General features: G+C 31.0%; 1 protein-coding gene across 9 annotated transcripts in view; it reads right to left on the bottom strand.

Moving 5' to 3' along the window:
* Positions 1–1,865: 1,865 nt before the first annotated feature.
* LOC143045791 (cilia- and flagella-associated protein 337-like) overlaps positions 1,866–20,723 on the bottom strand; it is a 73,746-nt gene continuing 54,888 nt past the window's right edge. For 8 of the 9 annotated variants that reach the window (XM_076218549.1, XM_076218550.1, XM_076218551.1 and 5 more), the window contains 19 exons: positions 19,703–19,765; positions 17,073–17,301; positions 16,132–16,178; positions 15,437–15,574; positions 12,984–13,250; positions 12,407–12,598; positions 11,757–12,020; positions 11,006–11,170; positions 10,359–10,511; positions 9,839–10,023; positions 9,369–9,509; positions 8,843–8,979; positions 7,669–7,814; positions 6,987–7,157; positions 6,339–6,420; positions 5,757–5,914; positions 4,941–5,045; positions 4,193–4,342; positions 1,866–3,543 (listed from right to left, as the gene is read on the bottom strand). In XM_076218549.1, coding sequence (XP_076074664.1) covers positions 3,289–3,543; positions 4,193–4,342; positions 4,941–5,045; positions 5,757–5,914; positions 6,339–6,420; positions 6,987–7,157; positions 7,669–7,814; positions 8,843–8,979; positions 9,369–9,509; positions 9,839–10,023; positions 10,359–10,511; positions 11,006–11,170; positions 11,757–12,020; positions 12,407–12,598; positions 12,984–13,250; positions 15,437–15,574; positions 16,132–16,178; positions 17,073–17,301; positions 19,703–19,765 — 3,048 coding nt within the window. In that variant the 3' untranslated portion in view covers positions 1,866–3,288. The remainder of the gene's footprint in view (positions 3,544–4,192; positions 4,343–4,940; positions 5,046–5,756; positions 5,915–6,338; positions 6,421–6,986; positions 7,158–7,668; positions 7,815–8,842; positions 8,980–9,368; positions 9,510–9,838; positions 10,024–10,358; positions 10,512–11,005; positions 11,171–11,756; positions 12,021–12,406; positions 12,599–12,983; positions 13,251–15,436; positions 15,575–16,131; positions 16,179–17,072; positions 17,302–19,702; positions 19,766–20,723) is intronic. The other variant, XM_076218547.1, reaches the window with a different exon arrangement.

Raw genomic sequence — 20,723 nt, 5'->3', positions numbered from 1 at the left:
TGGGTCTTCCAAGTGCTCCACAACCTGTCCCAGGTTAGGGGTAGAGTTTAGCTCCTGCTAATATCTTTAACCCTGTCACAACCTGTATGTGCCTGTCCCATGTCAGGGCCTATAATTCAGTTGTTGGTGTGTTATTTATTTGATTTTTATTAATAATTTTGTACATAAATTAGGCTTTTAAGTTTTTTCGTCTAAATTGTTTTATGTTTGTCATTTCTGGGCCTTTTATAGCCGACTATGTGGTATGTGCTGTACGGTGACCTATAGTTGTTAATTACTGTGTCATTTGGTCTCTTGTGAAAAGTTGTCTCATTGGCAATCATACCACATCTCTTTTGTATTTCAAGTTATTGTAAAATTATCTGAAACTGACATCAATATGATTGATCATATTTGTTATATTTGGAAGACAACAGAGATTATTTCAGCTTCCCAATTGTGAACTTTTCATTTCTATGTAGTAACATTCCTGCTTATGGAGTATACACTCCCAGGTTATAAGATATTCCAGGGCTGGCATTTCCTATCATGATTTCCTAGACAGAGGATTGATGCTCACAAGGAAGCTTTCAAACAGAGTTCCAAGTAGTTTTCTATATTGTGTTTTTATTTACTGATCTTTCTACTTATTATCTTTTTCTTTTTTTTGACTTGGTGTTGTCAAGATTTATTTTCAAATTATTAGTTTGAGTGTCACTTTTTGTATCTTTTTTCTTTCTTTTTTTTTTTTAAGTATTTGGGTTTCCCTTACAAACTACAAGTTCAAGTTTCTTTCCCTGGTCCAAGTATTCCAAGTCCAATGACCATAACTCTACACAAAATCATCAAACCGGAACAAAATTCTAACTTGATCTGTAACTAGTCATGATAAAGCAATGTACCAATTATTAAGTCAATATCTTCAAGCATGACAAAAAATGTGTGGAAAACTGATTGACTGAATTTCAAAGTCCAGGGACCATAACTCTGCACAAAATTGTCAGACCCGAACAAAATTCAAACTTGATCTGTAACTTGTCATGATCAAACAACAAACTAAATATCAAATCAATATCTTCAATAATGAAGAAAAAGATATTGAAAAACTTATTTGCTGGACTGATGGATGGACGGATAGACAGCCAGACAAATTGCAAACTTCATCAGTAGGGGACTAATAATTGCCAAGGTAAAGGTTAAGAGAAATGCACCATGAATGGCTTCTTAAAAATATTACGTTTCTTTTTAAATTATTGCCAATATTTTGTACTGCTGAAGGAGAAAAACTGGAAGGGTCATGACTTACCAGAATTTCTATGATAAGAATTTTTGTGAAATTAGCCCCAGGTATGCAGTAGATTTGACAAATGAGCCTTACTGCCACTAATCCTTTATAGGCCTTGAGAAAAGACATAAATCCTTCAATAACAAAGATTTCTTTATGGAATATTTGTTTCACAGATGACAACAGATATGTTCAAATTGTCGTAACCACAATTGTGTCCTCTTTTCCCAGAATGTTACCTGCAGAATTAGACTCGCCACCAGTTTGTTCTTACATGAGCAACAAGCTGGGTGCCACATGTGGAGCAGTTTCTGCTTACCCTTGGGGACCACATGAGATCCCATCCTATTTTTGTTGGGGTACATGTTGCTTCAGTCTTTAGTTTTCTATGATGAGGTTTGTGTACTTTTGTTTGTCTTTTGGTCTTTTTTTTTTCTTTTTTTAACGAGGCATTGTCAGTTTATTTCCCACTTATGATTTTGAATGTCCCTTGGGAATTTGTTGACTCTTGTGTCTGAAAACTAAATAGTGAAAAGCTTTAACACAACTTAAATTTTATATCTATTTCTTTTTAAAAAGAAAATAATAAAGAAGACATAAGTTGGTTCAATATTTTTTTATTATCAAGAATATTTTTGCATAACCATAAATCACAACCAAATAAAATAAAACCAAATTCATCCCAATATGGCACAAAAAACATGGACGTATACTGATACTGTACATAATAATATCTGAGAATGAAATTGTCTATCACAGGACGGATATCATAAAAACATATAAGTCACACAGGACCTATATTGTAATATAAAAATAAGGAGATGTAGTTGGACTATGAGTCAAATATCCACCCGAGTCAAAATTATGTTGATGGATATCATAAAAACAACAAGCCTCTTAAATGTTTTTAAAAATGTCATATTAGTGGAAAAAGGACGGATATTGAATTACTGTATAATACTGGCTTTATGAATGCAAAATTTAAATTGAAAGTTTATATGCAAATATCATCAGTTAATATTTCATATATTTTTCACAAAACAAAAAAACAAAAACTAATAACAACCATATTTGGATAGCTAAGTATATCACAAAAAATAATCTTTTAACACAAATACACAACAATTACTCATTAAATTCACATTTATTTATTGCAATTTATGCAAATTTTGATACTACACTTTTCTCACTTTTGAAATATCAAAATTTTATTGTATAAAAAAGTTGTTTTAATGTATTTGATTATGTGTAGATCCATGCTGACAGTTTTCATAAGACCAAATTCTTATAATTGCTATTTTATGTACTACAAAGTTGTATTTTAACCATACTTCATGCCTTATTTCACTCAGTAATGTTCATTGCTAACAGTGAAATCAACACAAAATATATTTCACAGATATACTGGTTAGCATAGTGGTCTTGGTTTATAACAGGTAAACAAAAGTTGTCTGCCCTTATGCTGGTTAACAATAATTGTTGGAAAGATTTCCACATGGCACACCCACAACAAACTGTTTACACATATATATGTTTTATACATTTAGTATGGTGAATGGCAAATTGTTTCTCATTCTGATTAACAAAAGTTATCTCCCATTATACTGGTTAACAAAAGTAGTGTCCCTTTATACAATGAGACTTCTCAGGAACATTTCATACATAATTTTCATATTCAGCTTGAAATTTCTAAGAATATAAATAAGAAAAGTTTAGGTTATATCTATCTATTTATAAATAAACAAAATTCTGAGCAATAATAATATGAATTAAGAAAATAGACCTTTTAAACCAGTAGGAAGAATTTCCCCGACTGATCCTTGAACCATTTGCTAAATAAATTTGTATGTGTTCAGTGTTATTAAATTATCCATCATGTTAATCTCTCACAGAATTTTTTTTGACAATTAAGGATAACTTCATCAAAAACTTTTCACCTATCAAACCATCAACACACATAATTTTTTAGACCTAATTATAAAACACAAGAACATTGAAAGACATAGGTGTAAATTATAAAATTCTTATAAAATTGTATTATTTTTCTTAAAGGGTGGTGTAACTCTGACTACGGATCTTCTACCATGTGAAGTTTGTGATTTTTCTGGTAGATTTGTTTTAGTTAATTTCTTTTTCTCTGTGTCCACAGTAGGAGTGTCCATACTTCCCATTGAGAAGTCAAACTGTAATAGTAAGTCATCTGTCATGGCTGTGATTCCTCGCTCTAACATTTGTTGGCTTAATGGAAGATTGGTAGGCAGACAAGACTCGTTGATGTCCTGAAAATAAATAAGTAATATTGTTTATCAGCAAATAATTAGCCTAGTTGATCAACAATTAACTACCAAGAGCAAAGTTTTTCAAATTGAGGATGTGACATCACACTTTGGAGTTTCATGCCAAGGAGATAATGGCCAAGGTCTCATACTTTAAAAAATAAAGGAGGAAGACAGACAATATGGTGTTTTGCATTCACTTTTTATTATACCTCCAATCAATAGGAAGGGTATACTTCTTTATCTCTGTTTTTCTATCTGTTTTTACATGTGTCCTTCAGTTCATCCAATAATTATACAAAAATGTGTCTAATATAGTTGTTTTAGGGGCAATAACTCCTGTAAGGAGTCATCAGATTAATTTTGGAACATAATAAAAGAAGTAGATTTAGAAATCCTGAACATTTTTGCCACTCAGGTGTTTAAGTAGTTTGCATTTCATCCCCATGTTCTATTCTCAGCTGTGATGGCTATGTTTGTTAACTGATAAAAACATAATTCACAAATATAAGCAAGACTCCCTTAGGATCAATCATGTGAAGTTTGGTTTCAATTGTTATAATAATTTTGGAGGAAAAGATTACGATTGACTGTGATGGTCACATGAAACGCCCGTTAGTGAAAAATTATATCGTGGGATCAATATACAAACCTTTGTTTGAACTGCCTGGAAAGGAGAACAAATTTTGCCATATCTCATGGTAGATTTGAAATCAATTTCCTCTCCAAACTTTCTACGTCGTTCTTTCCTAGCTTCTTTGACATTTTGTAAGTGTTGTGTAACTCTTGCTCCTAATATCGTCTAAAAAATATTTTATTTTCACCCATCAATATATTGTGTTAACTTTGCAGAGGACTCTACAGAAAACAGGGGATATGTGCTCAAAATACATATGGTAACTCTTATAGAAATATCTCAATGACTTTTCTTTAAATTATGTTTTTTTTCTCATTTAAATTCCACTGAATTGTCATATGCATACTTACAGGAAACTGAAAAACAATGAAAATTGTACATACACCAACTACTTGCAATTGAAATCATGGGGCAAGATCTTCAGCAAATCTGTATTTCTTTTAATCCCAAAAAACAATATTGTTTGCCTAAAATCAATTTTCATTTTAATCAATTTACTGGTAAGCACATGACAAACATTAGTTTTATAATTTATTGAAAGTGGTTTCTTGAAAATTGTAAACAACAAATGAAAAAAATGTATAATCGCCATACTGTGCTCAATCTTAAAATATTATTTGTCCAATGAGAGGACAATGCTTCCATTATATCTACTGTGCACTGTACATTTTGAAAATATACACAAATGATTTTTACAATATTGTGAAATATATGAGAATCACTAAAATGTGCCAAAAACATATCTGTGACATATTTAAAATACCTTTGACCTGTCACCCAGTGCAAATGTCTGTGCCCTGATTTTAAGGTTAGGTGCTAAAATACTGCTATCTGTTGGGTCTTCAGTGATGTCACCATTAACAATGGACTGTGTGCATGAACAAAAAAGAAAACTGATGATCAAACAGCTTATGACTATGACTAGAGGCTAACTACAATTTCTGATTAGTTTAAAGAAATTATTTTAAAATCGCTCTACTGGTTTTCTAAATTTGTGTTCTACATGGAAAGTGAAAATTCTGTTAATTTAATATTTGTAAAATATTTTGTGAAGGTCTTACTTGTTTACGGGAATCCTTCAAGATAAAATCAATAATCTGAATGAAAAACATTCTGAGGAACCGCAAAGACATGGCATTAATATATTCATAAAATTCTCTTTCTTTAATTTCAGACTAGACAGTTTACTTTTTGTCAGTGGTGAATGGTCCAAATAAGAACTTGGGTCACACTGACCTAAACTTTATTCATCTATTTCCTGGGTCATGATTTGAAAACCAAAATAGGTAAAACCATAAATGCAAATGATGTCACCATTAATGAATTATATCAACACTGGAGAATATAGCTGTTTCCCATAGTATATAATAATCACTAATCTTTTGTCAGTGGTAAATAGTCCAAATAAGAACTTGGGTCACACTGACCTAAATTTTATTCATCTATTACCTGGGTCATGATTTGAAAACCAAAATATGTAAAACCATAAATACAAATGATGTCACCATTAATGAATTATATCAACACTGGAGAATATAGCATAGTATATAATAATCACTAATCTATATGCATTTCTTACCTCTCTATCTTTCATGATAACATCTACATTCACATCAGCTTCAGCATCTTTACTCAATATCTTACTATTCTTCAGGTCAGTGTTTATAACCGATTCATTGTCATTCATACTTTTCTTACTTTCTATTTCACTTTTATCAGATATGTTGTCACTTTTATCTGGAAAACAGATAGATAAAAGAATTATAATAAAAAATACCAAACTGAAAGGTAAATTCATAAAGGAGAAGCCCACAAAAACCAACAAAATAAAATGGAACAAGTGAAAAACATCGGTCATATTCCTGACTTGGTACAGTTATTTTCCAAAGAAAATGGTGGGTTAAACCTTGTTTTATAGCTAGATTAACCTCTTCCTTGAATGAGTTGGTAAGTTTCATCTTTTGTTACAGAACAGAACAGAGGGTACTAGAGCAGTTTTAGTTTAGACGATGATATGCAAATAGTATGTACTGTGCAATCATATATTTTTTCGTGGGTACTCATTTTCATTGATTGAGGGAAAATAGTTGTTTCATGGATATTTGGTTTCATGGTTTTGCTAGAAATGTGTTTACAAGGATTTACAAAACAATGATGTTACCTGAATTACTTGATGAGTTTGTAGTCCAAGGTGTCCTTGGGTGCATCCAAGTCAGAGGGTTCTTTAAATTCCAGGATTTTTTCTAGAAATAAAAAATCAAACCATTATGAGGTAGTTTACAAGCTAAAATATTTTTGGTGAGTCGTTGTTATGATTGGTCAAATTCTTATTTTATAAAAGTTTGGTGTGATAACCACAATTTTTCATTAGATATTTAAGAAAAGAAAAATCACTGACAGAATATTTCAGAGCAAATGACATATTTTGACATATCTAGCTGTGTTTTGTTAGGTCTTTATGATGTTGCAGTATGAACAGTGTTTCATCATAATAAAGGAACAAATCTACAATAGCAGGGCTTTATTTAATCCTATTTATGATATGACATCAACTAAATTCAAAATACCAATCATCACTTACTTTACCAAAGGTTTGAATTTGACAAGAATCCTGTCTACAAAACACTCTTTACATCAAACTATTGTAAATTCAGAAATTATTGCATGCATTTATTATTGCGATTTTGACATTTTAGACTAAAATGCGATTAAATTTTTTGCAATATTGAGAAAAATCCGGTTTAAAACATCACAATAATTTCTGATTTTACAGAACTTAATTAATTAGATAACAAATTTATAAAGTTACCTGTCCAAAAGTGCCAACATAATGTCCCTCTATTGTCCATAGTCTGGCTGTTTTATCTGTTGATGCTGACACTAAATATTCTCCAGACTCGTGTAGTATGTACTCTATACTGACAATTGGTGAATCATGTGCTTTCCACTGCCCTAGTAATGGGGGTGGAGATTTAATTCTCTGCAATTCGAATATTAACAATTATAGTATTCATTGGGCATATATATATAATCTACACTTCATTTTCACATTATTTTTACAAAAGGAAGCACTTAAACTCCAACCAACTTGCTTCCCCGTAAAGAAAATTTGAACGAAGAAAAAACTGTTGTCATTTGAAGCATTTTTAAAAAAATTTTCATTGTGGAGGGAGTGATTCAGGACTTTGAAACAGGAATTAAACACCTTTTAGTTATCATTCATTAATAAATGCTACTAAACAGTAACAAGAATGGATGCATGGTCTTGCAAAGGATACCCAACTCATAGTTCTAAGTATCTAAACACAGGAAGAAGTTGTCTAAAAAATCCAAAAAGTGCAAATATATTACTACTCATCACTACCATTTTTAGTGCTGACCAAATATGAATTAATTCTGTTCAGTAGTACTTGAGAAAATTGTGAAGGATATATATATATTTGTTTGACAAAGGATGACATATAACTTAATAATTTTTAATCATACAGTACCCTCTCTTCTGCCTTGATACAGTAATTTTTGATGTCCCAAATTTTAATATTTCCTTGTGTATCACTGGTAAAAAGTCTGTCATTATCTGGATCTGTACACATGGATAAAACAGATTCATCCTTGTCATCAGGGGCATAAAAATAACCTGAAATAATAAAAGTACATATGACCTCTAGATTTGCACAAAATTTAGGATCAGGGACACAAACATTATCTGGTATTATAATAGTATAAGAGTAAAGAATATACTTTAATTCATAAACCTTCGTATCTCAACCTTTGATAATATCCCTAACAGATGCATTTTTTCCATTGGAATATAGGAATAACCTGGAATAATAATAATTAGAACTATGAGCAACCTCACAAAAGCATACCCCAGCTACACATTTAATTATCTCCCCTTTAATTTGTTGGACTACAAGTCTATTCCTTTAATTAAATATAGGAAACTTTCCATCCAAGTAACAATTTATAAAAGTAAACGATTATAGGTCAAGGTACGGCCTTCAACACAGAGCTTTGGCTCATACTGAACAGCAAGCTATAAAGGGCCCCAAAATTAACTAGTGTAGAACCATTCAAACGGAAAACCAATGATTCTCAGAAAGAGTTATATAACTATAAAGTTTCATCAATATCTTTCCAGATGTTTAGATAAAATTGTGTTGTCAAGAAACTATTGCCACCTACTGCAACATTGAAGTAAGAAAGTTTGATTATCTCCCCTTCAATATGTAGGCACAGGATTATATTTCTCTATGAACATACTCAGGTTGTGTTTTGCAACTTTGAATATTTCCTCATTAATCATTTAGCTGTATAGAGGAGTGGAGCTGACAAGGCACATTGACAGACCAAAAGGAAAGACAGAAAGGGTGATTCCCATATACCAGGCATTATACATCCCCCAAAACAACTTTGTTTGCAGTGTTTTGAAAATATTTAAAGTAATGATTATAAAATATTAAATTTCTCATATCATTCGCCCTTGTCATTAAAACAAAAAATATATATCAGTTTTGATTCAAAGTGCTCCATATTTAAATGATCTTTAAAGTCTGTAATCTGCCTTCCAGTAATTGATCTTCCTTTGGGAGAGAAATTGTGGTATAAAAGTTAAGTACTATCCTATAATGAGAATTTAAATTTAGACCAAATACTGATACTGACCTATTTGTTGTTTAGTACCATATAATGACCACCAGAATATATTGCCTGCCTCACTAGATACTAGCTGTGCACCATCTGACTGTCTGAATGGTACTCTTGTCTTCAGGAACAATACCTTATCTACCGGAGCAGACTGTCTAAAATCATACAAATACAATAAGAATTGTTCACAGGCATGCATGCTAAGATTTGACAAGGCCAACAAAATTAAAAACACTCCAACCATATGAAAAAGTTTATTTGAGGTCAACCTTATGAATTGGCCAATGACAAAAACTGTCTGTCAAATGAATACTACAAAATTTTGTCTGATAATGATGTCGCAGGCCATTCTCTAAGCTTGATTGCAGTTAGCAGTTAAGTTAGTAAATGAAGTCATTAGCTGAAGTTGAACAAAAAATCTCCTCTTTGAAAACTATGAAAATAAGGCAAATTTATAGTATTTAAAAAAATATGTGATTTGGTTAATCATTAATCACTTAAATTTAAGGAAATATCAACAAATATTTCAAAATGTTCTACTCACCCTTGAGGAAGTCTGTGACCCCTGCGATGTCTTGAATTTGGACGTGAATTTGGTCTTGACCGCGTAGGATGACCATTTTGTGTTGATTGGATACTACTCAAGTTACTAGTTTGACTTGTTAAAAATTCTATTGCTTTAGAGCTGAAATACACAAACAACTATTAAATATTAATTAATATTTTTATTTAATTTGATCAAAAATGTTCAGAAGGAGAGTAACATAGAACAGTATACCGGTATATCAAAAGATTATCTTAAGTTCTTCAAGAAGCAGATTTCTCAATATTATTTTATGAATTGCTTCTACAAATCAACATCCATGCTTCATATCTTAAACATAAATTCTTATATTAATTTTGTAATTTCTACTATTATCATTAGATTAGAATTTCATATTTACACATTTAATTAAAGCTAAAGACAATCATACAGAGCTTAAGAAATTAATTTTCAACACTATTCACACATACATGTCAGAAGGTTGCCCTTGTCTTAAACGTAGATATATTTTCTCTGTCTCTAAATTCCACACACACAATTCCCCGTCATATCCTGCTGTAGCCATGAAATGTGGATGACAATGATCCAAGGTCAAAATGTCATCTTTGTGGATCTGTCCACCTTTCCAGTGGGAGTTAGGAGCAATGTAAGTGTTCTGAAAAAACAACAGTGATAATTATTTTTATTTAGCCTTAAATTGTTTTAGATTTTCTTTTAAATAAAAATTTGGCACGAAAATAATAGCATTGTCAAATTTCCATCATAAAATGGTGTTGTCGATTTCTGAAAGGAATTTTTCAAATGATTTAAGATTGTATCATCAATATTTGAATAATACAGTTGAGACAAAAAGAAAATTCTGTCATTTCTTTTTTATGTTTTCAGCCTATAAAGTTCCATTATTATGAAATGAAAAACTGAAATTAAGTTTACGTTCAATCAAGCAAACATAAAAATTTGAATGTATACAAAATCATAAAATAAACTTACATCAGGATCAGAATCATCATACACTGTAATTTTCCTACTCCAACCAACAGCTACAATCATTTTCATGTCCACAAGAGGAAGAATTCCTGTCACCTCAGCCTCCTCCTCAGGTTCTAATTTATGTAAATTATGACCATTCTGGAAGTTCCAAACCTAAAAAAGAAAGAAGAAGAAAACATCAAGATTCATTTATAAACTTAAAATGAAAGAACAAATTCAACAATTTTTGTATCAAATTACCAGGATTCATAACAATGCTGAACAGCTGCTAAGTCTAAGATGTTTCGTCAAAATAAACCTGCTGACTCTTACTTTGTGAACTAGAATATTGAATATTTAGGTCAAGCCTGTTGGTCTAGTACAAAATTTTAGGTACGTTTTCGAATCGAATGTGATTCGAATTCGTTAATCGCGTTCACACACTCTTCTTTTTTAATTCCAATTGATTTGAATTGGCTAATAAACTAATTTGAATTAGTTAATGCGAATCGAATTCGAGTTACGTGTGAACTCAGCATCATATTCATATTGTAGTGTCCCAACAGGCATGAAATATTTGCTGCTTGACTGAGAATTGCAATCCATCATAGTTTCATAAAAAAACATTTTTTTTCCAAATTATAAGTCACCTTTACGACAATACAAACCTTAATGGTCCCATTCCTAGCTCCTGTTATCAGTCTTCTCCATGATTCATCAAACACCATACAAGTAATCTCTTCATTACCATGAGCATTGGAAAATACAATAGATTTATTACCACTCTCTAATTCCCATACTGCAACATGGGAGGAGTCACATCCAGTTACAACCTGATTGACAAATAGAAAAATTAGATTTATCTCACAAATAATGAATATCAATTACCTGGTTACTTATGGCTCTATATATTCATAGACTATTTAATATTTTCACAATATATCTCTGTTTCCATTGTAATTCTTCTGAAAATTCACATCAATTTCTTACTAAAATTATTTAAAAAAAAAACATTTTCTTAACTTTGATAACCAGTTTTCTAAAATGAACACATGTAGTTTTAGACTTAATGTACATTAGGATTTTCAGGACAGTTTATGATATACTAAATGCAAATCATACTAATGATTCATTATATTTTCCCCATTGTATCTAAAGAATAGACTTGCTACAATTCCCTTTCTATTATTTCTTTCTTACTAATTTATATGTTTACTGATAAGTGCCAGCCTACTGATTGCCCTTCCTCCTGCAGATGTCAGTATTATTGTAATCTCCTAGTTATAGCAGTAAAATTATTAAAGGGGCAAAATTGAAAAAAAAAGAAAAAACATACTTAGGAAGGGACATGTAGTAAGTCTACTATAAGAATTACACCTCTAATGTATGTGTATTGTGGTAGGCTAAATTGTACAATACCTGTTTGAAGAAGGGATTATAAATAGCTCCACAGAGCTGTGTATCATGAGTGACTGTATGAGTTGTTGTAGGTTGACTTGAACGTCCAAGTTTCAACATGCCAATGTAATCATTACAAGTGACTAGTAGAGCATCTTGTGGAGAACACTGAAGATGAATAGGAAATTCTCCATGTTCTGGCATTCTACCATGTATACTATTGGGAAACTTGAGGCCCACTGTCTGTAGACACGACTGTTCCTTAATGTCCCACACTTTTACTACCTAAAAATATAAATTAATCAGGTATTTAAAACATCAAGGTAAAACAAAATTTGTTTTTTTGTTGTTGCAAAATCATCAGCCTTAAATTATTGTGTTTTTCACTAATATTTGTGAAAATGTGGTATGGTATTCACTGCATCAATACACTCTCATTTATATCCATATGAGTAATGGTCTTTTAGATGTTCGTTTAAAAAAATAGCATTGACTAATTAAGCCTGTTCATTATCATCAAGGAGTTGCAATAATAAAAGTACACATTAGAGTCATATAGTACATGTATTACTTACCAAAACATTATGAAGTATGAAGTTGAAAATATTGGCCAATACGCATTATAATTCAAAAACAATAAATTCATACAAAATCCACACAAACAAACTTACAGCATCCTTAGAATAACTGAAGACCTGCTCTAATCCTTCATGTATCTTGACCCCTATAACACCCACAGCATGACCTTCCAATACTGACATTGGTTTGGTTGGTACATACTGGTTCCAAAGTCTAACAAGATGGTCTAAACTTCCAGTGACTAACAAGTTCAGGTTCTTGTTAAAGTCAAAACACTCTACTCCCTAAAATATAAACAAGTTCATATTATATTAAAGTCTAAATGTTCTACTCCATTTGTTGTCTATAAAAAACAGCAAATGCTAAAATATGAAGCAGGGTTATTTTTTTTCAAAATAAACATTTTTTCTGTTTTAAATAATGATAATGATTAGTTATTAGAGAAATAACTTTGTATAAGTTAATGCTAAAATGAGGTCTGAAAATCCTTAGATTCAAAGACTAAACTTAACTTGGGAGGATTTTTTTTTTTTTTTTTTTTAAACAGGATCAGAAATATTCCAAATATCTGTATCATTTTTTTTCATCAAGATGATGACAGACAGCAGCTGAATGTCCAATGGCAAGTAAAAGCTACGCTCCTTGAACACTTTGTCTGCTAATTCTCACCTTATCTATGTTAAACACATATTCCTTGAACACTTTATCTGTGAATTCTTTTGATTCTTTCTGATAACTAGTAACATTAGCAATGACGAGGGATCTATTAGAACTACTAGTTGATGAAATGATGCTATTTTTATCTGGAATGTATCTGACTTGTCTGACAGCATTAGGGACCACTCGTGGCCTCTCATGGTACATCTTATCATACAGTACATATTTCTTCATGTCCTCTTTATCTTTGTCCTCTCTGTCTTGATTGACTGCTACTTTCTGTCAATCAAATATCAGAACAAAATTAAGTTTCTAAACTGAATCGTAAAAATAAATTTTTTAACTGAATAAAACCATATTTTTTTATACTTTTGGTTTTGTTTCATTGACATATTTTGTACAGTGAACACAGGACACTTTTTGGCATACATTTATTATTGCCATTTGTTACAAAAATGTAAGATTTATTGTTGCCATAATAGGAAACAAGACAAAATTTTGAATGAGTGTTATTATTTTTTCAAAACATAATCCAGTAGAAATTTTCACATAATAAAAACAAGATTTGAAATTCATACATCATACATAATGTGACTTTGGTATAAACCAATCAAAACATTATCACAATTTGTCACAATGTGGTCATGTATAGCCAACATCCAGTCTCCATCCGTTATGTGTTAATGGGAATACATAAGTTTTTTGTTTGATACATTGATTTTTTTTTCTTCATTGATTTATGAGATTTGAACATCAGTAAACTACCATCAAGTTAATTTACTATACACAGCTACTTTTACATACTGTGGATTCATTTTTATTCGTGGTATACCAATTTTCGTGGGTTTCGTGGGTCACAGCGAACCACGAATTTAAGAATTCAACGAAGAATAATCCCGAGAAATGTGTAGGGAGTCAGATGTTTTATTTCCGGTTATGTTAGGCAGTTCTAGTATAGTGTTGACTAGCGATAAACATTGTAACTAACACATGTTTTTTATTGAAAGAAGATACAAGTATTTGATTAAATCTATAATAAATTTATCGAATATCAGTGATAATTTACTTTTTAAAATTGATTAAAACTGCAAGTTGTTAATTACCGTGTCATAGTTTGGTTTACCAGTGATTAAAAATCAATAGGATTAAGTACGGAGATATTGCCCGTAGGTAATATTGTTTATGACAGGAACATTTATTTTCACACCTTATACTTATATCACTGATTATTATATCGTGATTAGGGAAATGAGCTTTCAATCATAAAGTTTTGAATGCCTTATAGAATTCAGACAAGAATTTATAAATTATAAAACAAACAATTAATTAGTTGTCTCTGTCCATTATTGTAATCGAAGTTATCAATGAGCACTTTAACCTAGAATGACCAAGCGAGGATTTTGACAATTCAATGAATTCCTTCTTTTTTGTTTTGTTTTATTATTGATCAAACCAAGGAGGTTATTTGATCTCCTAAATCAAAAGGAAATCCTCGAATTACGTATCTAATTTTTTGGTGTTGTAATCAGCAATCCACGAATTTACGTATCATTTGGGTTTTTTTTGGCACATTAGTAAATGTCTTATGCGGGACCTGGATTTGTTCCAATCTTTGTGTATTATGTATAGTTGTCTCATTGGCAATCATACAACATTTCTATTTTTCGTATCTAATACACATTTGGAATCAGTCTTAATCAACTGTGAAAATGCGACTCTAATATATAACGTGAGGGTACCCAAATTGCTCCTATTTTGATAGTTTTTTAACCTACGTTTATTTATGCTTCTGATAAAAGTTGTCATTATGTGTTTATTATGTAGATGTATCATTATTTACTATATGGTTTTACCAATTTAATTTTTAATTCATATGGAATCAGAAAAATTGGTCTGAACTGACCTCAAAACCATCAATGATTCTGTAATGATGAGTACCCAAATTGCATCCATGCTTAAATTTGCATCGTCAAAAGTCTATTAACAGAGCTTTTGTTTAATTTCTTCAAATATTTTGAACAATTGAATATAAGTCCATGCTTACTCATCATTTTTTAAGAAATGAATTTTTGTAACATATTGTATTTACTAATTATAAAAAGATGACGTTTTTATGACATTGCATGGCGACGTTTCCGTACATTTTGCTTTTTCAGTAATCACTTCATCTGTTGATAAATACTGTGAGCGTTTTGTGTATACCGTTATCTAAATATTTTTACCAATGTTGAAAGAAGTGCATAGTATCAAATCATAAAAATCCAAATTGTTTAGTCTCTAGGAAATCGTGTAAGATTTTCGCTGCTATTTTTGCTTAAAAAGTCCAATTTGGGTACTCGGTGCAATTTGGGTACGTCACGTTAGACCACTTATCTAAAATCAGTTTCCCTTTTGAAGGTCACACAAGACAGAATAGACTGTATCTTAAATATAAATTTGATTTTTGTGATTGACAGTATACTTACATTCCATGGAACCCTGACAACTCCACTTTCACTTTTATTCTGAGAGGAGAACAGTCTGGTAACAGGTCTTTGGAAGTATAACAGATGAATTGCACCAGAGTCGACTCCTACCAGTAACAATGAAGGACTGTTAGGGAACTGAAATGTAATCATTAAAATCTTCATACCAAAGTCACCAATATTTAATTCTACAAGGGTACTGGAAAGTAGTTTTCTTTAGACAAATATCTTTAGTTATTAGCTCGTTTCAGATAAATACTTAATTATTTCTAATTTGATAAATCTAAATTTCTCTTATTTTCTTAGCCAATCTATACTTTCCCTAAATGTATGAGTTTGTCAAGTGACTAGCAGAAATAATAGTTTATCTACAAGTAACAGAAACAAAGAGCTGCTGAACCAACGCCTCTTATGTTTTGTGCTGGTAGAGTTGTCTTAAGTGGATACCAGACGGTATGCAGGGTTGTCAGATAAAAAAAATCAAATACCGCTACATTGACAACAACACTTTTAAAAGTAAACTGCATCTTTTATTGTCAACATGTTTCACCGATAAGATCGGCTTCATCAGGACAAAATATACAAAATTAGAACCCCTGAAGTACAAAAACGGCATCATGTATGTGACGTTATAATTGTCCATTGTTGATGTTGCTAACAGAGGTAACAGAAATGTATAATTTTAAGAGACATACCTTATGATCATACCAATAATCTAAACAACTGGCTACATCTGTCATAGCTGAAAATATAACAATCCAATTATAATAACATGGCTGAAAATGTACATAACTGTTAAAATGTATATTAATGGCTGAAAATTCATGAGAGGATCCCCAAAATCATTTATCTCAATTTTGTCAGTAAATTTAAGGCTGTTCTATATGTTTAAGGTGGAAAAGTTAATGTTGTTAATCCAGTTACCTCCGACATACTACTGTATAAGTTAAGGACATTAAAAGCTGTAAATAGCTAAATGTCTGTAAAAGCTGAGAGTAAATATATCAGTCTATCAAAGATTAACTATCAACACAATCCCTTACAGAATAAAACCGAGGACGTAGTAGTAGTAACCAGGCTGTCAATGATTCAAATCAGCTGTTCACGGCAAACAAGATGTAAAATATTTCATAATTTGTTATAACCAAAAGAAACAAAATGACATTCTAGGGTAAAGAATGGCTTATTTATCAATAAAAGTATAATAGAGTGGCCAAATTCAACTCTGAATGAACTACTTCAATGACTGGGTGCACTCTAATACTTCAAACCATTCATGTAAGAGGGATGTAATGGGGGTACCTTCATGACGTATAACGGTAAAAATTCTTGCCAAATGACGTTAACGGTAATTTTTAGTGCATGATGATAAAATGTACACTTTCTTTTAAACGATAAAAAAATCAGCTGAATTTGACGAATCACACTATTTTTTTCTCCAAAAATAACGGTAATGATAATTGTTTGAGAACTGATGAATCACGATAAGGATATTTTGCTGAATCACGGTAGAATTTTAACCAATTTGACGCTAACGGTAGCAGAAAATGACGCCTAACAGTAAAGGGCATTACCACCCTCAGGTAAAGCAATCAGATAACTAGTCAAACTTCAAAGTAGTCTTGCAAATACTAACCATGTAAATGGAATTCTAAATAATACTGATTTGTAGAACAATCATAGAATCTGATGTCTCGACTAGTTGTTGCAATAGCAATCTTGTTACAATTTGGCATGTATACAGCATCTGTTATCCATGTTTTGTAACGACGTTTTTGATTGGACTGTTCTGTACCTTCATCCATCATGACAACATGTTTTTCTGGATAACTCATATGTGGGTGCCATATGTTGATCACTCCTTCCTGTAAACAAAACAAACATTTTATTATAAAATCAAAATATCGGGAGGTTTTTAATGGAAAATAAAACCTCTGAAGTGGCAGATCTCCCTACCAATTTAATCTTTAAGTCAGAGAATCACTTAATACATGTATCTTTCATTTTACATTTCATTTGAATATTAAAATATTTCATGAATTATTACAAACGTCACTCAAATCTTTCAAATCATTAATATGTGCAACTGTTTTAATGGACTAAAACATGTCTCCCTATTATTTATAGGACACACACACAAAAGCAAGAAATAAAACATACATTTTAGTACGGGAAAGAATTCTATGGCAAATAATAATACCACATATGGTAAATGCGCAAATATCTTACAATTTAGAATACGAAGATTAATTACATATTATAAGTCAATGTCAAAGGAGCAAGACAAGGTTGTATGAGAAAAAGAACAAGTAAAGAAGAAGTGATACTATTAAACCATATTCTAACATGACATCCTTCAAACGCTTTGAGTATACACCCGTGGTAAAATATGAATATATTGGTTTGGCTGTTCCGATCCTACTTCCACGTCATATGCTTTTTTTATGAATGAGGTACTCGGCATCATAGAACCATGACGTAAGAATTTAAGCATTTTAGGTAAAATACACGCTTGTGAAACCGAAAATCATCACAAGAAGGAAACGTAAACAGGTGATGCTAAAATGTGATATTATCCATAAATATTTTTAAGACATATAAGTTAATTATCATTCAAAACTATCTTAATATGTTATTGTAAATAGTTTTAGCATGTCACTAATTCAGTTTGCTCCGTACTTTTATGCCAATTAAATAGTGTGTTTATTCATGGGAACGGCAAATAATTGCCTCCACCTAGAGCTTGTCGATCGAAAAGAATTGCCTTTTTTGTCCTACGAGAATCAAAATAATTCATGGGGGCTTGAATATATTTAGATTTTACCACGGGTTGTCCCTTTATGCCGATATTTTACCACTCGCTATCGCTCAGGGTAAAATATCTGTCATAAAGGGCCAACCCGTGGTAAAATCACGATATATTCAAGCCCCTATGAATGATTTCTTAAATGAAGGAATGGAGATACATGTATAATGAATATAAGCCTCATGTCAGGTACATTGGCCATGCATTAGAGTAAACAATGTGTTAACTTTTGCAAACCAACTATTATTTGCAGGTTTTTTAATTGCCAATCATTTGCCTTTAATATAACAAAAAAAATCCATATATATGCCTGGTAGTACAGTATCTGACAACTCAATTAAAAGAATTATTTATAATCAACGATTTCTGTCATACATTTTTTCACATTGGACATAGTAATTTGACTTTAATCAACCGTAAACTATCAATGATTCTACCACTATTAGCAAGTACCTAATAGGGATTTATAAAACAACACATTAAATACTTCTATTCTCCTTCTGCTGGGTTATAGGGTACAGTTATTGAACCCAGCAAGTCAACATAGAAAACATTGTTTTATGTTAGATGCTGCGTAATCCTAATTAATGAAACCATTAGCTATTACAACCCTACAAGGAGTGATTCAGTTAACACAATTAACCAATACATAACTCTAATCCAATAAATATTTTTCTTCCTGTGATATTAATATGAAATTAAATGTTTAACCACGATATTAATTTAATAAATGTATAGATGTTGTGGTTGTATTTAATTTTTAAAATATCCAAGTACAAATATTTACACAATTTAGTCTGGAGACACACAATGTTTATTTTTACTCACTAATCTGAATTCCTTTTAAGGTTTAAACAAAGGTCATATCCTGGGCCTTATTATTTTGTAAATTGGTATGCATATTTAGTTAATTCTTGAACATAAATTCTGCCTTTTTTACTCTTTATAATCTTAGAAGCTTAGTCTTTGTAGCCAACACTCATGCAACATGTAATTTTATCTGGTCTAAACATGCCATGCAATGCGTTGTTTTGTGATTAAATCCAAGGAGTATCAGGAGAAACTATATCAATATGATCAATCTCTGCTAACTCAAAGACAAAATATTTATAGAATAATTGCATTTTGTTTTTAATACTGACTTCATCAGCAATAATATAAAGCAAGCCAACTTAATGAGTAAAAAAGATGTTTTGAATGACCAACCTTACTTATAGGACATACCTTGTGAGACTTACATTACTAATATAGATATAGTTGTAAGGGAACTGATCAAGCATGAAATCCTTGCCACTGAATGTTAAACTTATAAATCAATCAATTAACCTTTCTATATGAGGTGCATCTTGTGTGACTTATCTTACAAATGAAACATATCTTCTTGCCCTAGCTAATAGGACATATATTGTGGGATTAACGTTACTTGAAAAGGCAAATAGGTATACTCCTGTGGTACTAACCTTACTAAATGAGACATATCTCGTTGGATTATCCACTGTGATCATCTTAGTGGTTACTTCTTGCTGAAATTATAAGTTATTATTATTATCACCACTGATTGATGATTTAATACATGTAGTAGTTAGTATTGAGACTCTTACGATATCAAATAAAATCTAAGAATCTGAATTTATTATATATGATCTATGATATACCTATACTGACTAAAACAACAGAAATGCCCATTCTGCCAATATGTTAACTGTTTTTTCTTTCAATTATTCAGTTCTTTTTTTAGTAATGAATTTCATTTTAATTTTCAAAAATTACCTACAAGTTTTGATAATTCTCAATTTTTCACAAGTTACATATAAAATGCACAAGTATTATGCTTGCACTAAATTAAGTTTATTCTACTCAGCTAAGTAGTAAATTAACTTTCTACACAAGACCTATTACAATAATGCACATAAATAGAAACTTATTATACAATTATGTACTTAGATGTTTTTCACTGACATAAGTATTATAATTTTTTTCCAATCATATTTAAACTGCAGCTTATTATTCACAGACAAATTATGTAATAACAATTACTGGATATTTAAACAGACAATGGGCTTGATGTTAAAACAGCAGCTGGTAATATACAAAGCAAGCAATTTATAGTTTAACAATGAACAGTGATCAATACAGCATACTGTAGTGTAGATAGCAATGGGACTTGCTTTTTCATTTCTCTATTGTATTTGTTACAAATTCATGCTGACAAAATTGCATACACATTTAAGAGCATAAGAACTAAGGAAATGCTAATAGATATTGTAATGTAATCAACCAATTGCAAATGACATGTGTATTTTGACTCATTCTATTGTGAATGACATGTCTAGTTTTTACTCATCCTATTGTGAATGACATGTCTAGTTTTGACTCATCATATTGTGAATGACATGTGTATTTTAGACTCACCCTATTGTGTATGACATGTCTAATTTTGACTCATCCTATTGTGAATGACATGTGTTATTTTGACTCATT

This window comes from Mytilus galloprovincialis, chromosome 9, assembly GCF_965363235.1.
Source record: "Mytilus galloprovincialis chromosome 9, xbMytGall1.hap1.1, whole genome shotgun sequence".
In the NCBI taxonomy this organism is placed as follows: Eukaryota; Metazoa; Mollusca; class Bivalvia; order Mytilida; family Mytilidae; genus Mytilus; species Mytilus galloprovincialis.
The sequence above is the reverse complement of the archived record's forward strand: the minus strand, read 5'-3'. Positions and strand labels throughout refer to the sequence as shown.